At 41.4% G+C, this 26,221-nt stretch overlaps 1 protein-coding gene across 28 annotated transcripts in view; it reads right to left on the bottom strand.

Moving 5' to 3' along the window:
• Nucleotides 1–26,221, bottom strand: part of EYA1 (EYA transcriptional coactivator and phosphatase 1) — a 357,349-nt gene that overhangs the window by 15,760 nt on the left and 315,368 nt on the right. For all 28 annotated transcript variants that reach the window (XM_021089240.2, XM_021089251.2, XM_021089242.2 and 25 more), the window contains 4 exons: nucleotides 4,196–4,254; nucleotides 3,926–4,086; nucleotides 2,880–2,994; nucleotides 2,652–2,773 (listed from right to left, as the gene is read on the bottom strand). In XM_021089240.2, coding sequence (XP_020944899.1) covers nucleotides 2,652–2,773; nucleotides 2,880–2,994; nucleotides 3,926–4,086; nucleotides 4,196–4,254 — 457 coding nt within the window. The remainder of the gene's footprint in view (nucleotides 1–2,651; nucleotides 2,774–2,879; nucleotides 2,995–3,925; nucleotides 4,087–4,195; nucleotides 4,255–26,221) is intronic.

Raw genomic sequence — 26,221 nt, 5'->3', positions numbered from 1 at the left:
TGACTTTTAGAAGTTAGTTGGAAGTCTTACATGAAATTTTCAATTTTGATGAATCTGTTTTGTCTGAAAGAGTATCACAGCTCTGCTGAATCAGGGCCAGTCATTTCCTCCTCTGACTTTGCCATTTTGTCTATAGGAAAAATTCCTGGGTTTTCTGCGTCGATTCCCAAATTATATCTCATTTCATGGCAAAATTAACAATAACTTATAGGAATTTCAATCCCTACTTTTGTTACTAAAAATATCAGAGAAAAGTGACTCCACCACTGGTTCTGAGATTATTTCTACCACTGCACAGTTTTTAAATCTACTTTTTATTCTATACTGAAAAAATTAAAATCCAGTATTGCAAACAAAATGCTCATTATAGTACTTTCTTGATTGCTACTGTAATTTCCTGTTATCCTCACCTTTTCAAATGATTGGAGATTCAAGTTCAATGTGCATGACCTGTAATATACTACTTGTTCTTTCCTTCTGGGAAGTTAAGAACTATCCCTTGTGTATTATATGCTTATATGGAGTATGTTCCCTCTTTCAATTGCTAATAAACCTTTACCTTGGATCCCTGTTTACAAAACACCATATGACTCCTTTTATGGGTATGGATAGAATGAAAACCTAGAGTGAATGGAAACTGACTGCTATTTTTATATGAGAACATATAACAATTCTAGTTCTATTCGGCTACTAGGAATTCTATTTGATAAACTTTTGTTTTATAAGTATTTTCCAGTATGCTGTTCTTGGCCCTTTTCAGGAGGCATTAGTCATTCTCAAACTCCAACTATTCCGAACTCAACAGGGCTATCTGAATATCCCATAGGTTCTTCAAACTCAACATTGATAAGATCAAACTCTTATTTTTGCCATCAAACTTGATTTCCCCATCAGCTGATAGTGTCACTTCAGACCCAGTTGTCCAAAAGAAACCTGTCAGCCTTCTTCTGAATTAACAACCATTCATCCACCCATTTCAGTCAACATTTATTGAGTACCTACTATGTGATGGGCCCTGTAGCTACAACAATGAATGAGACAGCCAGACTCAACCATCAAGGAGACTGCGAACCAATAACTAATAAGTCATTTGTTGGTGATAATTTAGTACATTCTTTGAAGGAGAAGTAGAAGCCAGATAGAGAGTGATTTTGTTTGCCCCTTTTTCTTTAGCCACAAGCAACCTTCTTCTCACCTACCTACATAACATTCATCTCATTAGGACAACATACAAGGCCACTTATGACTAGACCCAAGTCTACCTTTCCAGTATCAACGTCCCATGAGCATTGCATCTTAGTCACTCAGGATGACTCACAAGGCCCTCAGTAGGGAACACACTTTAATTTCTCTGTCACTTTGCCCTCACAAGCCCATCTGCCTAATAAACTCTTATTTACTCTTCTATACCCAGCTTAAATGTCATGTCTTCCCTTTAGCTTTCACTGACACTTGCCCTCTGCCTCCCTCTGGGTGGGAGTGAATGCTCCCTCACCGAAATGCACATTTGAGCACTTAGTGGAAGGACCTCTTAGCATGTGGAAAGGTGTCAGATGGACCTTGGTCTCAGAGAGATTTACTTTGACCCTTTACTGACTGTAAACTTGAACAGTTTACTTAAGTCTCTGAGCTTTAGTTTCCTCAGTTGTAAAATGGAAAGGTTGTGAAGATTGACTTTAATATGTAAAATGTTTAGTACCGTTCCGGGCATCTAGTAGATATCAATAAATGCTCATTTACATACTACTTTATCACATATAGTTATTTTCATGCCTGCTTCCCCGCTAGATAGTGAATTCCCTAAGAACAAGAGCCATGTCTTCTTTTTGTGCCTACTTTTGTTCTATTTTGTTTTATATTTTAACTAAATTTCACATTAATCTTCTTTCCCCTGTTTCCTCCCTTCAAGAATTTAATTTTTTTTGATCTCCATAACAAAAGTGGGAACTCTGTTGTTTGTACATGTTAAATTAAAGCAAAAAAAAATAGCTCCAGTAATAATAATTCATTATTAGGGTTGTTTCATTTAAGTTATTAATTTCCTTTCCACTTTGTATATCTCTATATAGATTCTTGTTTCTGCTTATAAGATATTTTTGCTGATGTTGCCTAAAAAAATACAAATTAGATTATCTAGAAGTCATGATAAGTTGACTACAGCGAGGTTTTAATGCATAGTTTTTTTTTTTTTTTTTTTTTTTTTCTTCTGTCTTTTTTAGGGCTGCACCCATGGTGCATGGAGGTTGCAAGGCTAGAGGTTGAATTGGAGCTATAGCCGCTGGCCTACACCAGAGTGACAGCAATGCTGGATCCTTAACCCACTGAGCAAGGCCAGGAATCAAACCTGTGTCCTCATGGATACTAGTCAGATTCATTTCCACTGAGCCATGATGGGAACTCCTAATGCATAGGTTTTAATGTTAGCAAGTAAAGTACAATTTTCTGAGTTTGACTACATGGATTATGCTTTATATTCCTCTTGATGTCTAAAGCCAACTTTGAAAAAAAATTTGGCTAAATCATTCTAGTTTTCTAACATTTAGCATTTTGGGGAAAAAAACAAGTCCTATTTATTGCTTTTCATTTTTACTAGCCTGAAAGCAAAGGGTTGATTTTTCAATAAATAAATGAATTAAAAAGAAGCAGCTCACCTATTTTAGTTGCACTGTAAATATTTTCTATTGGAAATACAATTCCTAATCCATAAAGCAGGACTTTTGCCAATGCTGGGATCAGCTGAGTAGTTGTTACTAAAATATTAACACAGTTTGTCCTATGAGAAAAGAAAAGGAAAAAAAATTGAAAAAGAAATCTCCAAAATGAACAGGCAAAATGCATTTTCAGCAGAGGTGCTACAAAGTGACTTGGTGAGAACTTACCGGGAGTGGATGAGCGTGAGTGCTTTCAGGGCCAGTGTCAACCACGAGTCGGTGAGGGCTTCAATCTCAGCCCTCAGCTGCAACCAGGCTTCCCTCTTGGCCGGACCAAGCAACCCTGTGGATTTGAAAGCACATGAACTACTTCCTTAGTAATGTGTCTCTTCAACTTTATAAATAGTAAACATTTAAAACTACTCCAACACCACCCTCAAGCTTTCTAGTATACTAAGTAATTTTCACATGTTTTCATTCGAGAACTGTTTAGTACTGTAAGGAACACCTACTGGTTTTGCATTCCTAGCATCCCTTCTAGTTTCAGAATTCATCCTTCCATTTTGGGGAGCCTACTTGTTCCCATTCCTCCAACTATGGAGTCTAGGCAGAGCTGATCCTACCTTCTCTTCTGGCTCCCAAAGTCGGTGTCTGACCTTGGCCTGACCAGTTCTGCATTGGAACCCTGGCTGAATCTACTTAGGGAAGATATTTTTCTATCCCATGGAGATGCAAGACTGGTAGATTACAAGCCTGGATCTAATGGTGGTCACCTCTGCCACCTTTTGGGAGGAAATGACCTCAAATAACTCCTACCAAAAGGGAAGCACAGGCCAGAGATTACTGATGGCATTATCCGAGCATCTGGATTTAGCTCTGCCAGAAACCAACACCACCCCTAAATGTTTCATTAAATCAATGTATTCCTTTCCATGCTAAAGCCATTTTGAACCATAATCCAAAGATCCAAACTCATTCAAGCATCTTCTCAGTCGAAGAAGCCTTACAGTTCATCTCAAGTCCTTTATTTAGGCAAGAGGTCAAGAAACTTACTCCAGGTCATACCACAACTTAGCAATGGAGCCAGGACTAGACTAGGTGGACCAGGGCAACTGGCTCTAGCCTAATATTTCTGGCACTCAATCACTGATTAGATGAAACCTCCCAAAAATGCTACTGTGTCCAAAAACGTAGGATGTAAAAGTATGTGGTACTTTAAGCATGTCGGGACTGTTCTTAACTAACCCTGTGAGATACCGTTGATAGTTACTTGCCTCCAACATTATTTTTGTAGGTATTGTAGATCTCTTTTACTCGTCTGTAGCGGAAGGCCAACTTTCTCATCCAGTCTACACCGCCCCGCACACCAGTTGCCAAGCATAAATTAGCGCTGGTTGCTGCAGCAGGAAAGCCATCTGTTCCAAAGTTATATGTGCTATTTAGATGCAAGAGAAGTCCAAAGTTAACCAAAGAGAAAGTTCATCTTAAGGAGCTCAGCAATTAAACTAAAACATGGAGCCATCACGTTCCCTTCGAGGGCTCACCTTAGGTCTTGTCCATTGTCATCCGAAGAGACATCATCTATATGAACTTGGTCACATTCCTAAAGTGCAATTAAAATGATACATGTTAATTCTCAAAAAAGCATCTATGTTTTGAGGGGAAACCACACACAGCTATTAAAAAAAAAAATCCCAAACATAGTAATTGGAGTGTTTTCCAACCACGTCAATCAGTAGGTGGCAGTCTTGTTAAATTGACATTTTTACCTACTTCAACATAAGACACGAGCCATGTCATTAAGGACTACTGTTATTCAGCTTCAGAAAACACATTTTTGTGTTTAGAAAGGAAAGTGATTGAGAACAATTAGCATATGTGTTCCATAAACCTCAGATACCTGAAGACATTGTGCTGCTCGGAGCTGATTCAGTCAATGCCGAAGCATAACTGAAACCAGACATTTCGGTAAATCTAACATGCTAGAAAAATTAAACCTGATGCTAACTGCCAATGAAATTATGACCTCTGATTGCTGTTCAGCCACACACCAACACAGCCTGGGGCCAGCATGCAGAGGAGCCCAGACCAGAAAATCTGTTACTGGTTTGCCATTGATTTGAGAGATGCGTGTTTTATTCTGTGTGTATGTGTGTGTGTGTGTGTGTGTGTGTGTGTGTGTGTGTAGGAAAAAAGCATAGGAGACTTCACAACCTAAACAAAAATAATCAACACATGAGGGTTTTTTTTGGTTTGTTTTTTGCTGTTTCACTATTATTACATACTCATTTTAAACACTGGATTTATGAGTTGATCTTAGAATAATGTGATGTGAACAGACCTGATTTTTAAATCCCAAACCACGTGTAAACTGCTTAGAATAGGAAGTGTAATCGTAGGCCAAAGCTCAGTTGGACAAGTTCATGTTCATGCACCTGCTAACATAGAAGCACCCCTACATCTTACTGCCGTGTCCCCAGCCCCTAGCATCCTTATGGGCAGAGCAGACACTCAATAACCATGTGTTGAACAAAAGAAGACATACTTATTTGGAGACAGACAAGGTCTCTAGTCGAGAAACAAGTAACACTTGGCATGCTTTAATGCTTTGGTCACGACTCTCCTCTTTGTGGTCAGCCTCCAAATACCCCAGAGGCTTTTAATTTATTTCCATTAAAAGTTTTAATTAAAAAATATTAAAAGAAATTTGCAGGCGGGCATCCTGCATTTTCAAAGGTCTTTGGAATAAAGTTCTAGTCATCTTTCCTATAGATTCAATTTTACAGAATCTAGCCTATCCCTCTAGTGCCTGACTTGTAACAAAAATGCCATAGGTAAAGCACCACCATCACAGAAGGTATATTTTTTTATGTTGCTGGTTCCTTCTGAATACATTCTTTTCTCTGCAAGGAAGAGAGCAGGAGAGAGAAGTGGAAAGAAACTCAAACCAGCTGTTGCTTAACAGAATTAAAATCATGACCCCCCAACCCCTTCTCTAAAGCATCTATTTTCCAGGCAGCCCTCTCCCAGCAAGCAGCAAGTTCCAAGGAGGAAAAGACTTTGACCTTGTAACCCTCCCCTGCTCTCCTGAGGTCCATAACCCCAGATAAGAAAAAAGGAATAACGTCTCGGAGGCCAAGCAGGCCGACTGTGAATTTAACATTTCAAAAACAGGTCATTCCTGCAGAACGTATTGGAGAACTTCTCAGCGTTATTAATCGAATTGTAATTGGGACGAGGAATGCTAGTTGTGTTGTTTTTTTTCAACCGCGCACTCATTCTGGGGTTCAAGAGGTACTAAATCATGAGTTTCTACAATCTAGCCATATCGCTAGCCAGAAATGCAAACACTGTGTTGTCGGTAAAAGACGCTTTTAGGGTGAGTTACAAACAAATGCACAAAAGGTGTACTCTCCCCGAACACCCCCCCCCCACCCCCGCCGCTGCTCCCCAAAAGCCACAGTGCTGCAGTGGACAAAATTTTTCTCTCTTGGGAGAAAGAACAGAGAGGAGGAGGAAGCAGAGGAATTAGAGGAGGAAAAGATGTGCTGAAAAGGATTGAATTTGAGGAATCAACACGGACCTTAGGTTACTTGGTTAACTCAAGGGGTGGGAAGAATTCTTTGGAAAACAGGGTGTTAAGAGGTTTTTCTTAAGCTAATGCAGTTGTAAATCTCCATTACTAACAGGACGCCCGTTTATCTTCTAATGACCGCTGATGACTCTCCCATTACTATTGTCTGGCCACTTCCTGTATTTATTTTCTCCTGCCAGCTTTGGTTAAGACTTTTTGTTCCCAGGCCGAGGCCCTCATTTGAAGTATTGTTCCATCTCTTGGTGCGCTCTAATTAAGTGTCAACAGCTTCCAGCTTTTTGACCTGCAGATAAAACCCAAGTCACTTCACAGTGGTTTGACGAAAGCGAAGTGTGGTGTGGTGGCCACAGGAGAATCTTGCTCTTGAGCAGAATTCTTGGAGAAGGATTTTTAATGAAAATAGCCTTACAAAAAGGGCGCAATCGGCACTTTTAGGAATGAAAAGTCATTAATCTGTCTATATAAAATGTGTTTTTGGAGTGGCCACTTGTTTTACTTCATAAGAGACAAGTACTAGGTTGTCCAAACTTCTCATAAGATACACACTAAAGATGCATCACGGCGAAGTCCTGTATGAATTTCCAAATAATGGTATTGGTGTCTTGGGACCTAAGCTGTGTATTTTTTTTTAATTTAATGAGAAACGATAGTATTACTATTTTAATGCTGACCTATTAAAAACTGAATCCCCCAAAGAACGGAGACTATGTAGATACTGAAATACCATTTCGCTTCCCAGCAGAGAATGCATGAACTTGTGCTGTGTGTTCACTCTCAAATTAGAAAGTGAGCTCCCTACATTCTGATATCCTGAAATCACCTCCTCCAGGGGGATAAGACTCCGTTTCTCCCACTTTTCCGAAGCCATCTTGCTTTGTGTTTGCCTTCCTAAGAAGAGCCTAATTTTGGGTTTTCAGTTCTGCTTTCTGCATCTGGTTTCCAAATTGGTTATAAACCCAGACAATTAGGGAACTGAGGGAGGGGAGCAGAAGGAGGTCTGGACCCACTGAAATGACAGCAACAAAGACTCACTGCAAGAATCTATAGATGTAGAAGATAATAATGGAATCTTTCTATATTGCTGGTGCCAAGTTACATTAAAAACCCAAATTTGATGCCCAGTATACAAAGTGCAGAGCACAGAGAATGCCATGAGAAAATAGGTGTTTTTTCCCAAAAGACTGAATGTACTGAAAATGTACCTTGGAAATAAACTTCCAGAGAGTATGTGATAGGGCTTTAAGGAGTTCAAGTCATTACTGAATCCAAGTTTTTGGGTAGCATCCGCATTGAGGCCACCACTACCGGCTTGAGTGGTTTAATATATTTTACACATTAATCTGTCCTGCTGAGGCTTGAGATGCCTAAGGGACCCCTAATGTGTTTGGGTGTCAGGCCTGGGGCCTCGCTTGGGGCAGAAAGTAGTGATTTCCCAGACTCCTGGGAGACTTTGCACCTAACACCCATCCAAGCTGGCTAAAGGGTGCCTTAGCTTAGAAAGGTGGTCATTTATTTATTCATGTCTCTAGTTATTTGGCTAAGCAGCACCTATGTTCTGGGGACTCTTCTAGATGCTAAACACATACTACTTTACACGAAAATCCTTACCATCTTGGAATTAACATTTTAGTTGGGAAAGAGCCAAACGGGAAAATATGTAAAATGTACAATGATAAGCGCTGAGAAGACAAAATACAGCAGGCAAGGTGAGTAGTCAATGCTGTGGGGGTATCTGGGGAAAGAGCCTGTAGACCAAGGAAAGAACAGGTTCAAAGGAGGTGGGGGGAGGGGAAGCAGGTGACAGTGAGGAGCTGCCTCTGCCTTGGAAATAGCATCAAGTTATCAGTTCCTACCCTCAAGGCACTTAGAGTTTGGCAGGAAAGCCACAAGTTAATTAACTAACTGCACATGCGACACATTAATTACTGTTGTGGTAAATGCTGCAGAACCTCCCTGGACTCCAAAGGAATATCCTTTTTTTGCTAAAGGGTGGAATTCTACTCAGTCCAAGAGGGTCGCAGGGGGTGAAAAACTGAAATGATATTGTGCTCCACCAAGGAGACACAGCCCAGCCTTTGCTTCACTCTGATTTAAAGCAATCAGATAAAGAGACACACGGTGGATGGTGAGAGATGATTCACCATCACTGAAGCTCTGGTAAGAGAAACACAACATAGGTTTTTGATCCTGGATTGTCAATGCTGGCTCTCTCTATTTTTTTTTTTTTTTCTTTTTTTCTTTTCATGGCTGCACCTGCAGCATGTGGAGGTTCCCAGGCTAAGGGTCTAATTGGAGCTGCAGCTGCCGGCCTACGCCACAGCCACACCAGATCTGAACCTCATCTGCAACCTACATCGCACTTGTGGCCATGCTGGATCCTTAATCTACTGCGCAAGGCCAGGGATCAACACCACATCCTCGTGGACACTGTGTCGGATTCTTAACCCACTGAGCCACAACAGGAACTCCTGGTCCTCTATTTTGAATGGTTGTGGGGTGGGGGAAGCACTTTGGGGACACACTGTTCCTCTCTCTAGGAAATATCCCCAGACTTAGGAATGCAAAGAGGCTCTGTGGGGTTAGCGAGCAGGTCCCAGAGGTGAGAGGGAAGGTTCCTGAACAGAGTTTCTTTAACGCACTCTGCCCCCACCCTTGCCCCTCACCACCCAACTACAGATGCAAGAATTGTTGTGGGACTGGAAGGGGACCAAGACGTAAGCAAAATTATTTGTTGTTGGTGACTTTCCAACAGTTCTGCATAAAGGCTCTGTATCAAGTCAATACTACAGAAAGGTATAATTAACATATTTATTTAACCAATTTTCACACTCTCCAACTGTGGCAAAGAGATTCTAAGAGGCCAGTGCTCGGCTACATTAGACTTATCTTCGCTAGGAACATTTCACAATGAATGACCAAATTAAATGTTGCTAAAGCACTGGGCTTCCTGCTCCCATCCGGAGCTGCACCCTTCCCTTTGCAGAAGTTTCAAGCACCAGGAAAACCCCTGACACTTGATCACCAAATTGTCCAATGTTGACACTCCGTATCCACCAAAGAGTGAGTCCCTCCTTCATTCAAGTGATGACAGACGACATCAATAAGAACCATTGCTGACACTTCTGTGCAATTCCTGTGGAGGCAGGCCGGTTTCTCTGCCTCACAGAGCCTCCTGTTTCTTGGTGAGCTCAATTACTGAGAGTTATTTATGTTGAAAACAAACTAGTGTTTAATGATATTACCCGTTTCACAGCCACACATAAACGGAAGACGTGGCCAAGGGGCTAAACTAAGCACTAAGGACGCTACAGGTCTTTGACCCCCGTTCCCTGTTTCCTCCCGGGATCCCCAGATTTCACACAATGCAGGTAACTGCCACCCCATGTGGTGCTGTAACCCAGTGGGACCCTGTGAGGCCTTCCCAGAATGGACCCCAATCCTGTCCTCTGCCTGCCATCTTTTTTTTTTTTTTTTTGTCTTTTTAGGGCCACACCCAAGGCATATGGAAATTCCCAGGCTGGGGGGTTGAATTGGAGCTGTAGCTGTGGCCTACACCACAGCCATAGCAACAATGGATCCAAGCCACTGGACCACAGCTCCTGGCAACACTGGATCCTTAACCCATTGAACAATACCAGGAATCGAACCTATGCCCTTAAGGATACAAGTTCATTACCACTGGGCTATGGTGGGAATGCATCTACCTGCCTTTTGTCTGTAGAAAACCTTTTGTCAAAGACTCAAGCAGAGAAGTGAGAAATAGAGAAAAAGAAAAATAGTCAAGCAAGACAAAATAATCATAGGTTAGCTATTCAGCAAAGTCAGGGACCTGTAGCTCTTCCTCAAGGACTAGAGAGAATATTCTGAGCCATGTCCTTGAAGCTGGTTTGCAGGTGCTGAAGCCCTCGCCAGTAGAAGTCGTCAACTGTACATGGCCCACAAGCACGTAGACCCCAAACTGGTTGGAACCAGAAGGCTGATGACCCCTGCCTCCCAATTACCTCACCACCCACCAATCAAGAAAACGTCCATGAGCTGATCAGGCCCTGCTCCTTGACATTACAGGACTTCCCACTACCCACTCTAAGCTGGGGGGCGGGGGGGGGGGAGGGCACAGTCCTTGAGGCACCAGCCTGCTGTGTTCCCCCTTTGTCTGGCAACTAAAGCCACTTTTTCTGTTTCCTCCCATGCTGTCTCTGAGTTTCTATTTGGCATCGGTGTACAGAGGTAGCTGATATTTTGGCAACATGGCCATGACCTAGGCCCTTGGTGGTTTGTCAGTTCTGCATTTAGGGGTCCAGTTCCAGCATGAAGCCTCCCTGTCCTCTGCCCTGCTCCCACCTGGGTGGGTCCAGCGTTTGTCACCACGGCCCCTCCCCCAGCCCAGAGCTTGACTGAGTCCTCCAGCCTCCAGTTCGAGCCCCGCCCCTTGTCTCCACCAGGCCTTCAAACAACTGGCTCTTTGGAGGGAGACTGTCCAGAAGGGGAGCCACTGGGTCTTTGCTGGGGTGGAGGATACAGAGTACAGTTGTAGGCAGTGACAAGGTAGGTGCCAGCATGACTTTGACCCAATGTGTCCCAATAGGAGGCTTGAAGCCTGGGAATAGGATTTGGCCCCAGTTGTGGTAGAGCTGAATGGGGGAAGATGGCAACGATCAGATCAGAGAGGCGTGATGCTGAGCCCACAGGTGCTAGCCTGCAAACTCTGTTCTCCCTGACAGGCATCCTCAGATCCACACCACCCACCAAACCAGCAAAGCTGACCCTTGGCCCGTGCTTCATGGAGGAGTGAAATAAGATAAAGTGAGCAAGCTTCCATTCCTACCGGCCCTCAGCTCCCTGACGTCTTGGCATTGGTGGGACTGGATTATGAAATGCTCATGTGCATGGCTGGGGAAAACTGCCAACACATGAAGCAGAGACTACCAGGTCTGCTGTTAGGACCAGGACGAGAGCCACATCAGGTCTGGTCTCACGGCCATGCGGCCAAGGTGCAGTCCCTTTCAGAACTCCGGCTGCACTGTTATTCTGCCTTTTTGGTCCCTTCTGTCATTATTCTTGGCATCACAACTCAAGCTGACCTTTTTTTCTGATCCATCATCATCTCTGGCCTTCCAGGGCTGGCCCACAGACATGTTCTTTTGGACCAAGCCCCAGGAATAACTCTGATTTTGTACAGGGGCTCATATGCAAAATATTAAGTTATGGCAGAATTTTTCTGCAAATATTTATTCTTCTTTGATACCGTAGTGGTTGGCCTTTTCCCCTAAGCCTTTCGCTGGTGCCATAATTATGGAAAAATACACCATACCATTCAAGTTCATTTAGGAAAATTAATAAAAAGAATTAAGACAGTGACAATGGGTCTTATTCCGTGCCAAGCACAGTGACGTCACAGCCAGGGTGCTGTGGCATTATACCTCTGAACCTGACCCTAGAAACATAAACGCCGAGTAAACCTGAAGGCTTTGTATATACAGAGACTCCTCGAAGACTTTGAGGCAGCCTGCGTGTTATGAGAGGGAACAATATAAAAACGTTACAAACACGTCTTTGGAGAAGTTGAGTTACATAAGCCCCAATCCTGCTGACTGAGGCTGTATCTGCTCCATTTTCCAAATTCACCATCAGAAAACTAACACCACACGGCCAACTAATTGTTTCCGTACCTTCCTTTACAAAGTAAAAATGGAAGGAAAAGAGTCATCAGAGAAGGAGCTGTTTTCATTGTGTCTCTACATCAGCGTGTCTACTGAGAGTTGGCCAAGGAACCGATGGCTGGATTCTCTGTCTCTTCCTATCTGTCATCAAACAGGTATAGCCACGGCTCTGACCATCCCACTCCCTAACCAACATGGGTACTTGCTTGGTGGTTGGCAACTACAACTTCATTGGCAAAATCAGGTGAAATGGATCATCCTGGAGATGTGATGTGAATCAGAAGTTCTATGTAAGGGGAGGAGGTGGTGAAGAAAGAAGCTACTCGATGAGAAGATGTGAAAAATCCTGCTTCTACTTCACTGGCATTTAGATTCAGCATGTCAGGCTCTGTGGTTAAGAAATTCTGTCCATAATGGAGTTCCCATCGTGGTGCAGTGGTTAATGAATCCGACTAGGAACCATGAGGTTGCGGCTTTGATCCCTGGCCTTGCTCAGTGGATTAAGGATCTGTCTTTGCTGTGAGCTGTGGTGTAGGTTGCAGACACGGCTTGGATCCCGCGTTGCTGTGGCTGTGGTGTAGGCCTGCGGCTACAGCTCCGATTGGACCCCTAGCCTGGGAACCTCCATATGCCATGAGAAGCAGCCCTAGAAAAGCCAAAAAGACAAAAAAAAAAAAAAAAAAAAGAAATAACAAAGAAATTCTGTCCATACTGTATAGCACAGGGAAGTGTATTCAATATCTTGTAATAACCTATAACAGAATATATACATATTATGTAACTGTATATTATTAGACATTATATATATATAATTGACTCATTTGCTGTACACCTGAATCTAAAACAACACTGTAAATCAACCATACAACTTTATAAGTTGTATACATACACAACTATACATTTTATTTACTTTTACAACTACATATTTTAAATCCTTAAAAACAAAACAAACAAAAACAAAAACGCAAGAAATCCTGGCCATGAGTGAGTAAATTTGCCAAAACTAAGCTTTTACTTGCATATTTTGCTATGTAGAAAGAGGCTGTCCAATCAACATGCTGTATGCCATATTTATACTTAGGATTGGGGAATAATATGTTTGCACTGTGCTTTCTAAAGGTGTGTCGAAACCCTCATTGCACTTGCAAAAAGATGCAACAAAAAGCACCTTATGATCTGCCCATCGCCCTTGCGTTCCCACCACAAGGCTTCCTTGCAAAGGAAAAGGGTGCCGAGTGCCCTGGACTAAGGCACAGGAGAGGAAGAACAAAGGGAGTTTTTGAAATCTGCCTCCTTCTGATTGACAGTTTGGGAAACACGCCTTAAGGAATTAAAATATAGCTGGACAAATTTATCTTTAAATTCCCCCTTTAAAAACATTTACCCAGCATAGAATTAGTGCCAATACGTAAGTCAATATTTAAATGTCCCTCTCTTTCTTGATAGGCATAGGATGATATGACTATAGAAGCCAATAGGGAAAAAAAATAGAATTTCAAATCTCAGAAACTGACTAAGGGGAATTTTAACATCTATTTTTGAGGTTTGGTAACAAGATGCAACTTGCGGTAACACAGCCTGTTTTTAATTATTGTTTCTTACTTAGGAAAACAGTATTTTAATATATTGAATGTTACAGTATCCTGTAGGGATTATCTAAACAAGAGACTTTACTAGAATCATGTTTACATTAGCCAGGAAGCCTAGGTACCTGTATCTGAAACCCAAGGTCTGAATTACAGCAGTTTTAACAAAGGTAAGATATTAGCTATTTCAATCTGATTGTGTTTAGATGAATATTCATAAGACATTTAGAGAACAAAATCTTTGCTGAAAGTACCAAAGAAGGCATATGAAGGCAAAAGATAAAATGCTTAAGCTATATTTTCATACATGTACAAAGTTATAGCAAATATTTAAAATCACTAAATAAAAATTATAGGACTCTCAAGCTTATAAAGACGAAAATGTGACTTTAAGTTTGTAGTATTTCCTTATCATATGAATTCCTTTTTAAATGTGCTCATTAAAATAAGATATCATGCTAGTACTTTAGCATGCCTCTCAAAGAATCCCAAAGGAATTACATGAAGCTAGTTCCTTCTTAGCAAGTGGTGTAGTGTGAATAAATATGTTATGTCAGTTTCACTCTGCATGGAGTTCCTTCTCTCTAATCAGGAATCTGTACCACAGGGTCGTTGAATATATTTGTCTTCATTCACACTCTCAAACTTATTAGGTTGAGGGAAAGAAAGACTTACTTCTTTCTTTCAGAAAGAACTGAAAAGAAGCTTTTAAAGTAAAATGGGCTTATTTAAAATTATTAAACGCTGTGTCCCTAAAAGTACTGGATTCATTTACCTGATAATTATGGCAAATATTACATTTGATTGAATGATATCGACACATACTTTTACTTTTTAAAAAACACGCAGTGAACTAAAAAATACAGAAAATAAAAAGCATACAGGGAATGAGAAGGTATAGAGGGCATACCTAATATCTAATGCTACAAGACCCATCTTTTATTGTTTAAGTTATGTTCTGTGCAAAAGCACAGTATATTTCAATGCATTCTATAGCCCTACCACATGATAATCTATACAAAAAGCTCTGGCTCAAATACACAGCTTCATTTGTAGCTCAGCTAATATAAGAAGATACAGCATTTTACACATTTGCCCAGAAATCAGTGAAAATGTAACCTACCTGCAAATACAAAATAGGGCAGTGCCTTAGTATTTGAGAATATGTCAGATTGTATTATTCAGCTTTTCCTGAAAGTATCGTACATACTTTTAATTGTATCAGGTAATTTAAAATAAAGTAGTGAGATAAAAGATAAAGGCTGACAGAACAAAATAATAACTCAGAGCCTAAATAAGAAGAAACTCAGCGCACATCTAATAGAAATGTCATTTTTTTGGAATGTCGAGTCAGAACTACTCTTACGGATAAGCCTTTGATTTACTGCTGAGCTGATTCTCAATTTTCAATGGGTTTGCCCATCATTTTGCAAACGTAATTTGTCACTGGCCACAGTGTTCTTTGTAACTCCTGTTGCCTTCCTTTTAGATCTATTATTCCTGCTGAGACTGTCTACCGAAGGAGAATTTTTCATAGTGACACCAACTCTAGTCTTGCTGTGAATAATCACATTCTCATAAAAATCATTCTTTTTATTGCAAACTTGCTGCCAGAAGCATGGAAACATACCCAAACCAGGAAACCTTTTATCCTTTTCTGCAATCACTTTCTTTCAACTTTCACTGCCATTTGAAGAAAATGAATTACACACTAATTTATTCATAAAGCATTTAACTAGAAGTTCGCACTCCCACAGAATATTTCTGTTTGGATCACACATAAACCAATGAACTAAAGCTGTCATATGAAACAGGTCATGTTTTAAGACAGCTCTTTTTTTTTTTTTCCAAAACATTTTTTTTTAACTCTAAAATTCAGTATTTGCAACAAATACAAGTTCTCAGTTATGGCCATTCCCTGTCTATGGATTCATCTTTATTGAACTGCAAACCAATACATGAGTACAATTTTCAAAGACATTATTTCAATATAACTGGTTTTTTTAAGTGACTCTTTTTTGCAGACGTAGGGAGTGCAATTTGAAAGTTTAAAAGAGAGCAATGTATTCATTTACCTTGTATCACACACTCAGATGACTTTATCCTAGTTAACAATACTCAATTTTGTGTAAAGGAATGTGGAGCTCAGAATAACACCCAAAGTTCATAAGTTAAGAAAAAAATTCTCCAAGCTGATTTCCTCTGCCGTATAATTACTGCTGACTCTGGAGAGAAAAGTATGCAGAACCGGACATAAGCACCTAAAAAAAAAGATACGTTCCCCAAGAACTGCAGGAAGGTTCCATCATCACCTTCCCTCACTGTCAGTCCCTCATCAGGGAGTAAGGACTTCTCAGGGGGCACGTTATCACTCAAAAAGCTCTCTCTTCTCTTCCAAGTTATCAATGGGTCTGAAATTCCACCCTTTGAAATCATCCCTTTTTAAACTTTCATAAAATGAAGACTTCAGGTAAGGTTAAAAGACGTAAGCTTTGTTACTTTGGTGTGAACTGTTCTATCTGATGACTTTCCTCCAGCCTGGGGTGGAGAGGGGGCGGGCACAGGTATTGACTGGGTGTCAACAGGGGAAGGGTGGGAGGAGTGGGTGCCTGAAAGGAAAAGCTAAGAAAAAATTTTGTTTACGCTCACAGTCTCCCTCCCTATAAAACCACCCCTTTCCCCATGAACTAATAAGCATTTCAAGCAACAAAGAGTATATTTTGGTTCTTTACATATTACTCAGGAAAATACTATATTGTGTACCATTAACATAGCACTAATATTATCTATGTTGTATTTTACCTCTGGAAATACCATGAGAAAATACAGAGGGCATGAGGTCTGAATTCTTTCATTTTTTCAGGTATTCAACTAATAATGGCCAACCATGTATTTATATGCCAGGCACCAAGCACATAAAAACAAAGGAGATGCAGAGCTTGCCAGGAAGGCTTCATAAACATGGGAAGGTGGTGGAGAGAGAGGATACACACGAAGGTGCCTATTACTTGCTCTCAGGGAAGGGACTAGAACTCTCACAAAGCTATGAGAATGGAACATGGGGTTCATCGTGTCCCTTGCCCTTCTCTTTTCAACGCTGCCCGGGTGTCAATCATCTTCAGATGCAGTTTTCTCAAAGTAGGTTTTGCTCTCCCAGGAAATACGATTTCCACTAGGGAGGATTAGTTTCTTGGGAGTAAGTAATGCATTTCACTTCTTTTCTATCGTCCTCTGTCTTTTAAGCAGAAGGGGATCAACAGATACTCTGGAAGAATTAAACTGGAAACACTGACTATATTCCAATGCAAATGGGCATTTGAGGGTCTCTATAAGGAGCCTTAACCTTGCCCATCCAATGCCATATTTATCTGTCTGTCCGTCACAGCCCATCACAAGGAGGCACGTGCTCCTGGCCTCAATCAGCCTGGCCTCCCTCCCCTCTTCCACCAGATAAGGACTGTGTCTCTTTCTGGCTGGAATGCCGTCCCTCTCCTTTCTCTCCTCTCAAGGCAATGGTTCTCTGTCAAGCTCTTCTTGGATACTTTTCTTTCTTGACCCTGATGTCTGCTCTGCAACTCACTGTCTGAATAACAGAAACAATTATTAAGAGCTGATGATGTGACAGGCATGTGTGTTACAGGTTACTTCCAATCTTCCCTTAAACTCTACACTTGATGGATAAGGAAATGAAGACTTATTTAGATTACATCTGTGTATCCCACCAAGCAATGCATTCTCTGAAGGAAGAGAAAACTTTTTATGGGTCTTTTAAATCCCTATTTCGTTTCTTTTTTTTTAAAAAAAATCTTATAGCTCATCTGTGGCATATGGAAGTTCCTGGACCAGGGGTTGAATCTGAGCCACAGCTATGACCTATGCTGCAGCTGCGGCAATGTCAGATCCTTTAACCCACGTGCTGGGCTAGAGATGGAATCCACACCTCCGCAGTGACTGGTGCTGCTACAGTTGGATTCTTAACCCACTGTGCCACAGGGGAACTCCCCTTACTTATTTTCTAAATAGGACCCAATTTCTGCCTCTTCCTTTTCTATGCGGACCAAACACATGGATGATACTGAAGGAAACCTTCCAGATTATCTGACTGACAATTTAATATGAAAGAGTAGGATGACCTAACCAGAAATTAACTGCTAACATTTTGTATTTTGTCACTGCAAGGTTAAAAAGTTTGTAGTTTTATGAAAATAAATTTACTATTTTGTCTGATTATAAAATGATACATACTCCTGTAGAGAATTCATGCAAAGAGAAAAACGTATACAAGAAATAAACTTCAATTCTATCCCTCAGAAGTAACCATGGTAAAAATCCTTCCAATCCTGCCATCATTCTTCCTGGTCCTACTCACTCAATTATCTGACACTCCTCATGTTTTTCATAGAGCTTACATTTTAGTAGAATATACACACCAAAAAAAGCAGGTAAAACTAGATAACTTCTATAGTAGCTATAAAAATATGACAGGTATAGTTTTGTAGCTACTTTCTCCTCCACTCAATAATACAGAAAGAAGGAGTTCCTGTCGTGGCGCAGTGGTTAACGAATCCGACTAGGAACCATGAGGTTGCGGGTTCGGTCCCTGCCCTTGCTCAGTGGGTCAACGATCCGGCGTTGCCGTGAGCTGTGGTGTAGGTTGCAGACGCGGCTCGGATCCCGAGTTGCTGTGGCTCTGGTGTAGGCCGGTGGCTACAGCTCCGATTCGACCCCTAGCCTGGGAACCTCCATATGCCGCGGAAGCGGCCCAAAGAAATACCAAAAAGACAGGAAAAAAAAAAATAATACAGAAAGAAGATCTTTTTATATCAATTAATCATCTATATTATCTTCTAAACTGCTGTATACTATTCCAAATTAGGTACATCTCATATTTCTTTTAACCAAGCGATGGCTTATGGTTTCTGGTATTTTAGTGGACTATTAATTTAAGTAGGGTAACAACTGTTGATCTTCCTTACAGTTCTATTTTAAATATTTAAAATATTAAATTACATTATGATTCATTAATAATATTTAAGCACCTGTGCGCTAGTACAGTCATCACTTGGTAGATACTTAAGTGAGTGATCATACTGATGAAGATGCTTAGCCGTATTTATGACATTCGTTTATTTCTTTAGGCTCTATTCTACTTTCCTTACCTGATATTTTTAATCTCTTAAATCTCTGAGCTTTGCTCACTATGTACCTTCTGCTTAGAACACTCTTCTTTTAAAGCCCACCCCACATGGTTCTGTTGATAACCTGTTAATCTTTTCTGGCAGTTTCAATGTCACCTTCATCTTTCTGCTTATTCCTGCTTCCTCTGAGCTTATATGATTTTTAAGCTCCTTGAGAACATGAATATCTTCATCTTGTTTCCTATACATCCCTAAAAAGTCTTACAAAATTCATTTGTTTCTTAACTCAAACATATGGTTTTAAATTTTCTCTTGCATTTTGGAAAAGCATTTGTCAAGTTCCTTAAGGCCTTGGTTGATATGGTGCCTGACCTCTGCTCATGACCATCTGAACACGTTCGTGATTGGAAGTAGAGTGACTTGTTTAATTGTGGCCATTTGGAGTTTAAGTAGTTTTCCTTATATGTTAAAGAAGGTGAAGGTTATAATTGCTACATTAAAAGAGAAAGTATTATCTCACCACACCTCTACATGAAAACTACTTTTCATCTGTCAATTTTCCAAGCTACTGATTTTTTCCTTAGCAGAAACATCTGCGAGTCCAGTAGGACTCAGTCAGTATGGGTTTAGAACAAACCAGTTCCACTAATTAAAAGGAATTATGTCTTGATCCTAAGAGCTCCCTTTAGCTTTCTGACAAAACACCAATACCAGAAGATAATTCTCAGTCCATTACTTTTGAAGAGGCATCACAAAATAATGCCGATGAAAAGCAGCCTCCTCTCTGCCTGCCCCAGCCCTTTGCCTGCCTTACGGAGGAGTAGCACACAATTAGCAGCAAGAAAAATCTGGGATTTAGAGTGTTTCCTTAGAAATGCCATTAGCATCCTGGACTGGCTGTGCCCAGATAGAGGCTCTATTGTAACTGCCCCGAAATCGAAGAAGGCTCCAGGGACTGAAATTAAACACATTTTGGGGAAGTTGAAGTTACAGGCTTTTCTCTTGCACTAGTCAATTAAAATTTTTTTCTTTCTCAACTCCACAAACTTCCTATGAAGGTAAATGGGGTAAAATCTGACTTTAGAAAGTAGGAACTCTCCTCTTTCAGAATAAAGATGAGTGGGAGCACCTGTCAAAATGAAGACCCTAAACAAAAAGTCTGTCATATGTAACACCCATAGGTCAATTTCTCAGGATTTTTAAATAAAATGACCACCAATTCTGCGAAAGCTGAACTAGCATTTCTTTTTTATTTTTGGCCACTCCCGTGGCATATGAAAGTGTCTGGGCCAGAGGCTGAATGTGAGCTGCAGCTGTGACCTACACTGCGGCTGCAGCAACGCCAGATCCTTAGCCCACTGGGCTGGGCCAGGGATGGAGCCCATGCTGCCACAAAGACAAGGTGAAGTGGCACTTCTATTAGGCAAGAAGGGAAGGCTTCCCGCACGCCAAAGCCAGCCATGTGCCTTTGCCAGATCATCTCATTTGCTCACTGCACTGCACCCCCAGGCCATCTCTGAACGTGCCAGGGTTGAAGGTCACAGAGTAGCTGAAAACGAGGCCCGAACCAGGGTCACTCCACCCCTCAAGTGTTCACTCTTCCCTCAGACCACTTGGCTACCCCACTGCTTCAGCCACAGAATAAAGCCCATGTTTTATAATAACTCTTAATGGAACATAACTTTTAAAAATTGTGAGTCACTGTGTTGTACACCTGAAATTTACATAATATTGCACATCCATGATACCTCAGTAAAAAAAACTAGTACAAAAGAGACTACGGTAAAACTAGGAAGATAATTTCACGGGCAGGTTCATTTTCAGTTTGCTAAAACAGAAACTGTGGCTTGATATACGTTATTTCATTTTCGGAATTAGGAGTCTTTGATATACATGTAGCTTCTGTGTTTCCAAGCCAAAATCTTACAGACAGACCTCTGCTCTGAGATAATGTTGCTTTTTCATTTGATATATTCTTCCCTTCCCAGGAAATTCTTTTTTTTGGGGGGGGGCTGCTCCTGCCGCATATGGAGTTTCCCAGGCTAGGGGTCTAATTGGAGCTGTGGCCACTGGCCTACACCAGAGTCGCAGCAACACGGATCCGAGCCTGGTCTGTGACCTACACCACAGCTCACGGCAACGCCGGACCCTCAACCCACTGAGCAAGGCCAGGGATCGAACCCGAAACCTCATGGTTTCTAGTTGGATTTGTTAACCACTGCGCCACAACGGGAACTCTGAAATTCTTAACCAGTTTTGTGGGAGATGACATCAAACTCACTTCTCTCTTTCTGAGCTTCAGCCCTGTACACACTACTGCTTGTTGGAGTTCTGCCTGAGGTCCAGCACACACTTCTGATTCAAGATCTCAGAGCTGAATTTAGCATCTTCCTCCCAAAGCCAAGCCGATTGTCCTGCACTGTCTATCTCTACCTTATTGCCCAAGCAAGAAACAAAGATTCTTGCTTCTCAAGCCACTGCATTAAATCTATTCCCTCATGGTCTCCTGACTACTTTCTTAATTGCTTTCCCATTTGCCCCATACTGTACTCTGTTCCCACAAAGAACCCTGGTGATTTCTCACCTATTATCAACATACTGATATGTCTGACCTCACAGTACAATGCATCTCCACGGCAGTGTGAAATATTCTCTGGCAATGGCCTTGGCATTCAATATGACATTCAACTTCCTCAGCAGAGTGTACAAAACCTTTCACGGTCTGGCTCCTGTCTCTCTGTCCTCTTATCTCACAACTGCCCTACATGTGTTCTGTGCTTACATATTTATTAATTCATTTTTTTAGGGCCACACCTGCAGCATGTGGAAACTTCCACATGCTGCAGCTGCCGGCCTATACCCACAGCCACAGCCACGCCACATCTGACCTGCATCTGCAACCTACACCACAGCTCATGGCAATGCCGGATCCTTAACCCACTGAGAGAGGCCAGGGATTGAACCTGCATCCTCATGGAAACTAGTTGGGTTCATTACTGCAGAGCCACAACGGGAACTCCTGCTCTGTGCTTTAGATCTACTCAAACTCTGGTCCTAACCACCATGCTTTCCTCTAGCAAAGGTGACGTCCTGGGGATGTCATTTCTCCTGCCCTCTCAGCCTTGCCACCTCTTCCCCAGGCTGGGTTAGCCACCTTGCCTTTGGACTCTGCCAGTGTCCTTACATATGGCCATCACTGTGTTGAGACACTGTGATATAACTGTTCCCTTGCTTTCCTGTTTTCACCTCCCCTCTTGGCTCTTTGAGGGCAGGGCATCTATTTCATCTCTTCTCCTCAATGCCTCACATAGAGTCCAATGTCCACAATGGAGTAAACAAAGAAATTTAGGGCACTATAGCTCTTTTTCTCTCTCCTAGAGAGGCAGCTAAAATAATATTTATCTACTCAACAACAGGAACTTATATGGACATATCTGTCAGTCCATCACCTCTCTGTCAGGCCAATCTACTGACCCACCTACCCCTAAACCTTTCAAAACAGATTTTAGGTTGCTTGAACAACTGCGGTCTCTGAGACATAGTGCGAAACAAAGCTAACAGTAATTCATTAGAGAAAACCACATCCCCTTATTGGGATGTGCTGCATTACAACAGTGTGTGGCAGCACCAGCATGCTACTATTTCCTGTTGTGGCAGGAGAAACAGCCAGGTTATGGGACGTGGGTAGACAGACTTGTGCAATGATATCTGAGTTAGGAAACCCCTGTTCCCACCTTAGCTTTACTATAACCAAGTGGCCGAGGGCAAAAAAAAATCACTTTCCTTCAATTGCCCACACAGGTAAACTGCAGTTAAGAAGACTGGATTCTCAGTGTTGATGGAGAATTAAAGTCAATTCTTTGTATTGATATGAGAAGGGTTTCCCTAAAGACCGCTGCCCCCTGCCACCGCCGTGTCATTTTGCACATTCAAGGCTCTGCTCCAGGCTGTAGACACCACCAGCAAGGTCCATAAGCCATCCTTTGAAACATGAGACCGGAAGAGGCAAGGAAAGGACAACTTAACAGCACAACCCAAGAAACAAATGCCTTTGACATGAAGTCAACATTCCCATTTTCCTTTTTTTAAAAAAATTTGCTTTATGATTTTTATTTTTCCCTTATAGTTGACTTGCAGTGTTCTGTCCATTTCTACTGTACAGCAAAGTGACCCAGTCATATATATATACATTCTTTTGCTCACATTATCCTCCATCATGTTTCATCACCAGTGACTGGACATAGTTCCCTGTGCTATACAGCAGGATCTCATTGTTTATCCAGTCCCAAAGCACCCCTATTTTCAATGAATGAAAGGATAGCACACTGGGTGGGAAGCCAGATACCATCCCTATTTAACTGCCCAAAGGAAACCTCCCCTCTTGGACCTGGGGGTGCAAGGAGGAGGTGAATGAGGAAGGAATAAGAGGAGTACTCTGTGATGTACCCGGAACCATTTGCATTTGCAAAGTGAACACTGGAAGAATTTCTGTTGTTTCTCTGGTATGATTTCTGTTGGAATTCTACATGGGAATTTTGGGAGCAAACCACTTATTGTTTCACATTCTTCATTCCCGAACCATTTCCTAAGTCACCCCCCCTTCTTCCTCCATGGCCCTACCCTCCAGTTTTTTTGCATCAAAGATACTCAATAAAGAATAACAGAAATTAAATCCCATTCCTGGGCACATATCCAGAGAGAACTCTGATTTAAAAAGATACATGTGGAGTTCCCGTCATGGCGCAGTGGTTAACGAATCAGACTAGGAACCATAAGGTTGCGGGTTCGGTCCCTGCCCTTGCTCAGCGGGTTAACGATCCGGCGTTGCCGTGAGCTGTGGTGTAAGTTGCAGACGCGGCTCGGATCCCGCATTGCTGTGGCTCTGGCGTAGGCTGGTGGCTACAGCTCCGATTCAACCCCTAGCCTGGGAATCTCCATATGCCGCAGGAGCGGCCCAAGAAATAGCAACAACAACAACAACAACAAAAAGACAAAAGACAAAAAAGACCAAAAAAAAAAAAAAAAAAAAAAAAAGATACATGTGCCGTGGCGCAGTGGAAATGAATCCCACTAGGAACCATGAAGTGGTGGGGTTCGATCCCTGGCCTCACTGAGTGGGTTAAGGATCTGGTGTTGCAGTGAGCTGTGGTGTAGATCTCAGATGTGGCTTGGATCTGGCATTGCTGTGGTTGTGTGTAGGCCAGCAGCTGAAGCTCCAATTGGACCCCTAGCCTGGGAACCTCCATAGGCCACAGGTGCACCCCTAAAAAGACAAAAAGATAAAAGATACACGCATCCCTATGTTCATAGCAGCACTATTGATAACAGCCAAGACGCAGAAGCTACCTGAATGTCCAGTGATGGCTGAGTGAATAAAGAAGATATGGTACATGTATTGAAATGGAATGCTACTCAGCCATAAAAAGAGAATGAGATAATGCCGTTTGCAGCAACATGGATGGACTAGAGGTTATCATACCAAGTGAAGTAAGCCAGACGAAGACAAATATCACGTGATATCACTTATATGTGGAATCTAAAATATGACACAAATGAATTTATCTATGAAACAGAAACAGACACACACAGAACAGACTTCCCCAAGGGTTGCCAAGGGGAAGGGGGGTTGGGGGAGGGCTGGAGCGGGAGCTGGGGATTAGCAGATGCAAACTATTATCTACAGGATGGGTCAGCAAAAAGGTCCTATTGTATAGCACAGAGAACTATATTTAATATCCTGTGATAAACCATGTAAAAAAGAATATGAAAAAGAATGTATATATATGTATAGCCAAATCACTTTGCTATACAGCAGAAATTAACACAACATTGTAAATCCCCTCTACTTCAATAAAATACATTTTGAAAAAAGAATAGCAGATTAGACTTCCTTAGTACCTCCTGTTTGGTGGAGCTGGTTCTATGCCCTGAACAGGTATTCATATACTGAATCTTCACACTGACCCTAGGAGGTGGGTACGCTCATCATCCAATTTTCCAAATAAAAAACTGAGGCATGGAGGTGTCCCTCAAGAATGAATGAATTCATGAGTTTAACCTCTGATACCTCTAGAATTGTAAGATAGCTCATCCATAAACATAGGGCTTTGAGTCAAGTTGGAATAGTTGATTATTCAACAATTTTCTAATTATAAGAAATAATAACAAAAAATAAAATATAAAGAAAACTTGGAGTTTAGTTTCTGGTAGTATTATCCCACTATCCAGAGATAAATCCTTTTTTTTTGTAGAAATTATTTATTTTTGCAACTTTTAAAAAACTTTATTGGCATATAGTTGACTTAAAATGTTGTGTGTGTGTCAGGTGTACAGCAAAGTGAATCAATGGTACATACACATATACCCATTTTTTCCCCCATATAGGTTATTACAGACTATTGAGTAGCTTTCCCTGTGCTAGACAGTAGGTTCATATTAATCATCTATTTTATACAGCAATGTATATATATTATTTGCATCCTCCCAATTCCCCTCTCCCCATAACAGTTTCACCTATGGTAACCATAAGATTGGTTTTGAAATCTGTGAGTTTGTTTGTACTTTATGAATAAATTCTTTTCTATCATTTTTATTAGATTCCACATATAATCGATATCATATACAGCATTTTTAAGGTGAAAATCTTTAATCTTCTTTTGGATGTATATACCTTTTTTTTTTCAAATCTTAAACTGGAACTACACTGAGTATCATTTGATATCATACTCCTTGCACGTCCACTGGATTCTGACACTCAAGATTTTGAAAATATCGCTTAAAAAAAGAGAGTAGCTGAGTTCCCATCATGGCTCAGTGGTTAATGAATCCAACTAGGAACCATGAGGTTGCAGGTTCAATCCCTGGCCTTGCTCAGTGGGTTAAGGATCCGGCGTTGCTGTGAGTTGTGGTGTAGGTTGCAGAAGCCGTTTGGATCCTGTGTTGCTGTGGCTCTGGAGTAGGCCAGCAGCTACAGCTCGGATTTGACCCCTAGCCTGGGAACCTCCATATGCCACAGGAGCGGCTCAATAAATGGCAAAAAGACAAAAAAAAAAAAAAAAAAAAAAAAAGAGAGAGAGAGAGACTAGCAATTACTTTTGAAAAGTTAATGCATACAAATAATAATAAAAAAAAGAGCAGTGCTCACAGGAGACTCTCACTTTAAAAAATTTGGAAAAAATTAAAAGATACATTGGAGAGCCTTCCATGTACCAAACTGGTTTTAGGTGTGTAGGCTTCAAGCAGGCAAATCATGGTCCCTGTTTTCAAGGGACCACCTGGTGGGGGATGAAGGGAGATAGAAAATCAGAAAATTATTATTACAAAATATTACAGGTGGTTTTTTTTTACAGTGAGAAGAGCCTTCACGTCCACTGCGAAACCCCAGTTGCCGTGCCTGCATCTGTACCTGGAGTTTCAGACTCCCTTACTGAAGCCTTACCCTGTAACTTGTGCTCTGGATCCCATCCTTTCTTGTTACCCACTTCACTCTCTTGGCTGCTCCTTCTCTTCACCACACCCGGGATCATTTCTATAGAATCAGTCTCCTTACCAAACATGCCTTAACTTCTGTTTTAAAAATAACCACTTCCTC

The sequence above is a fragment of the Sus scrofa genome, chromosome 4 (assembly GCF_054392235.1).
Source record: "Sus scrofa isolate SSC_HxYL_T2T_F1_AM1 chromosome 4, Sscrofa_HxYL_maternal_Yorkshire_Landrace_v2.0, whole genome shotgun sequence".
NCBI lineage: Eukaryota > Metazoa > Chordata > Mammalia > Artiodactyla > Suidae > Sus > Sus scrofa.
The sequence above is the reverse complement of the archived record's forward strand: the minus strand, read 5'-3'. Positions and strand labels throughout refer to the sequence as shown.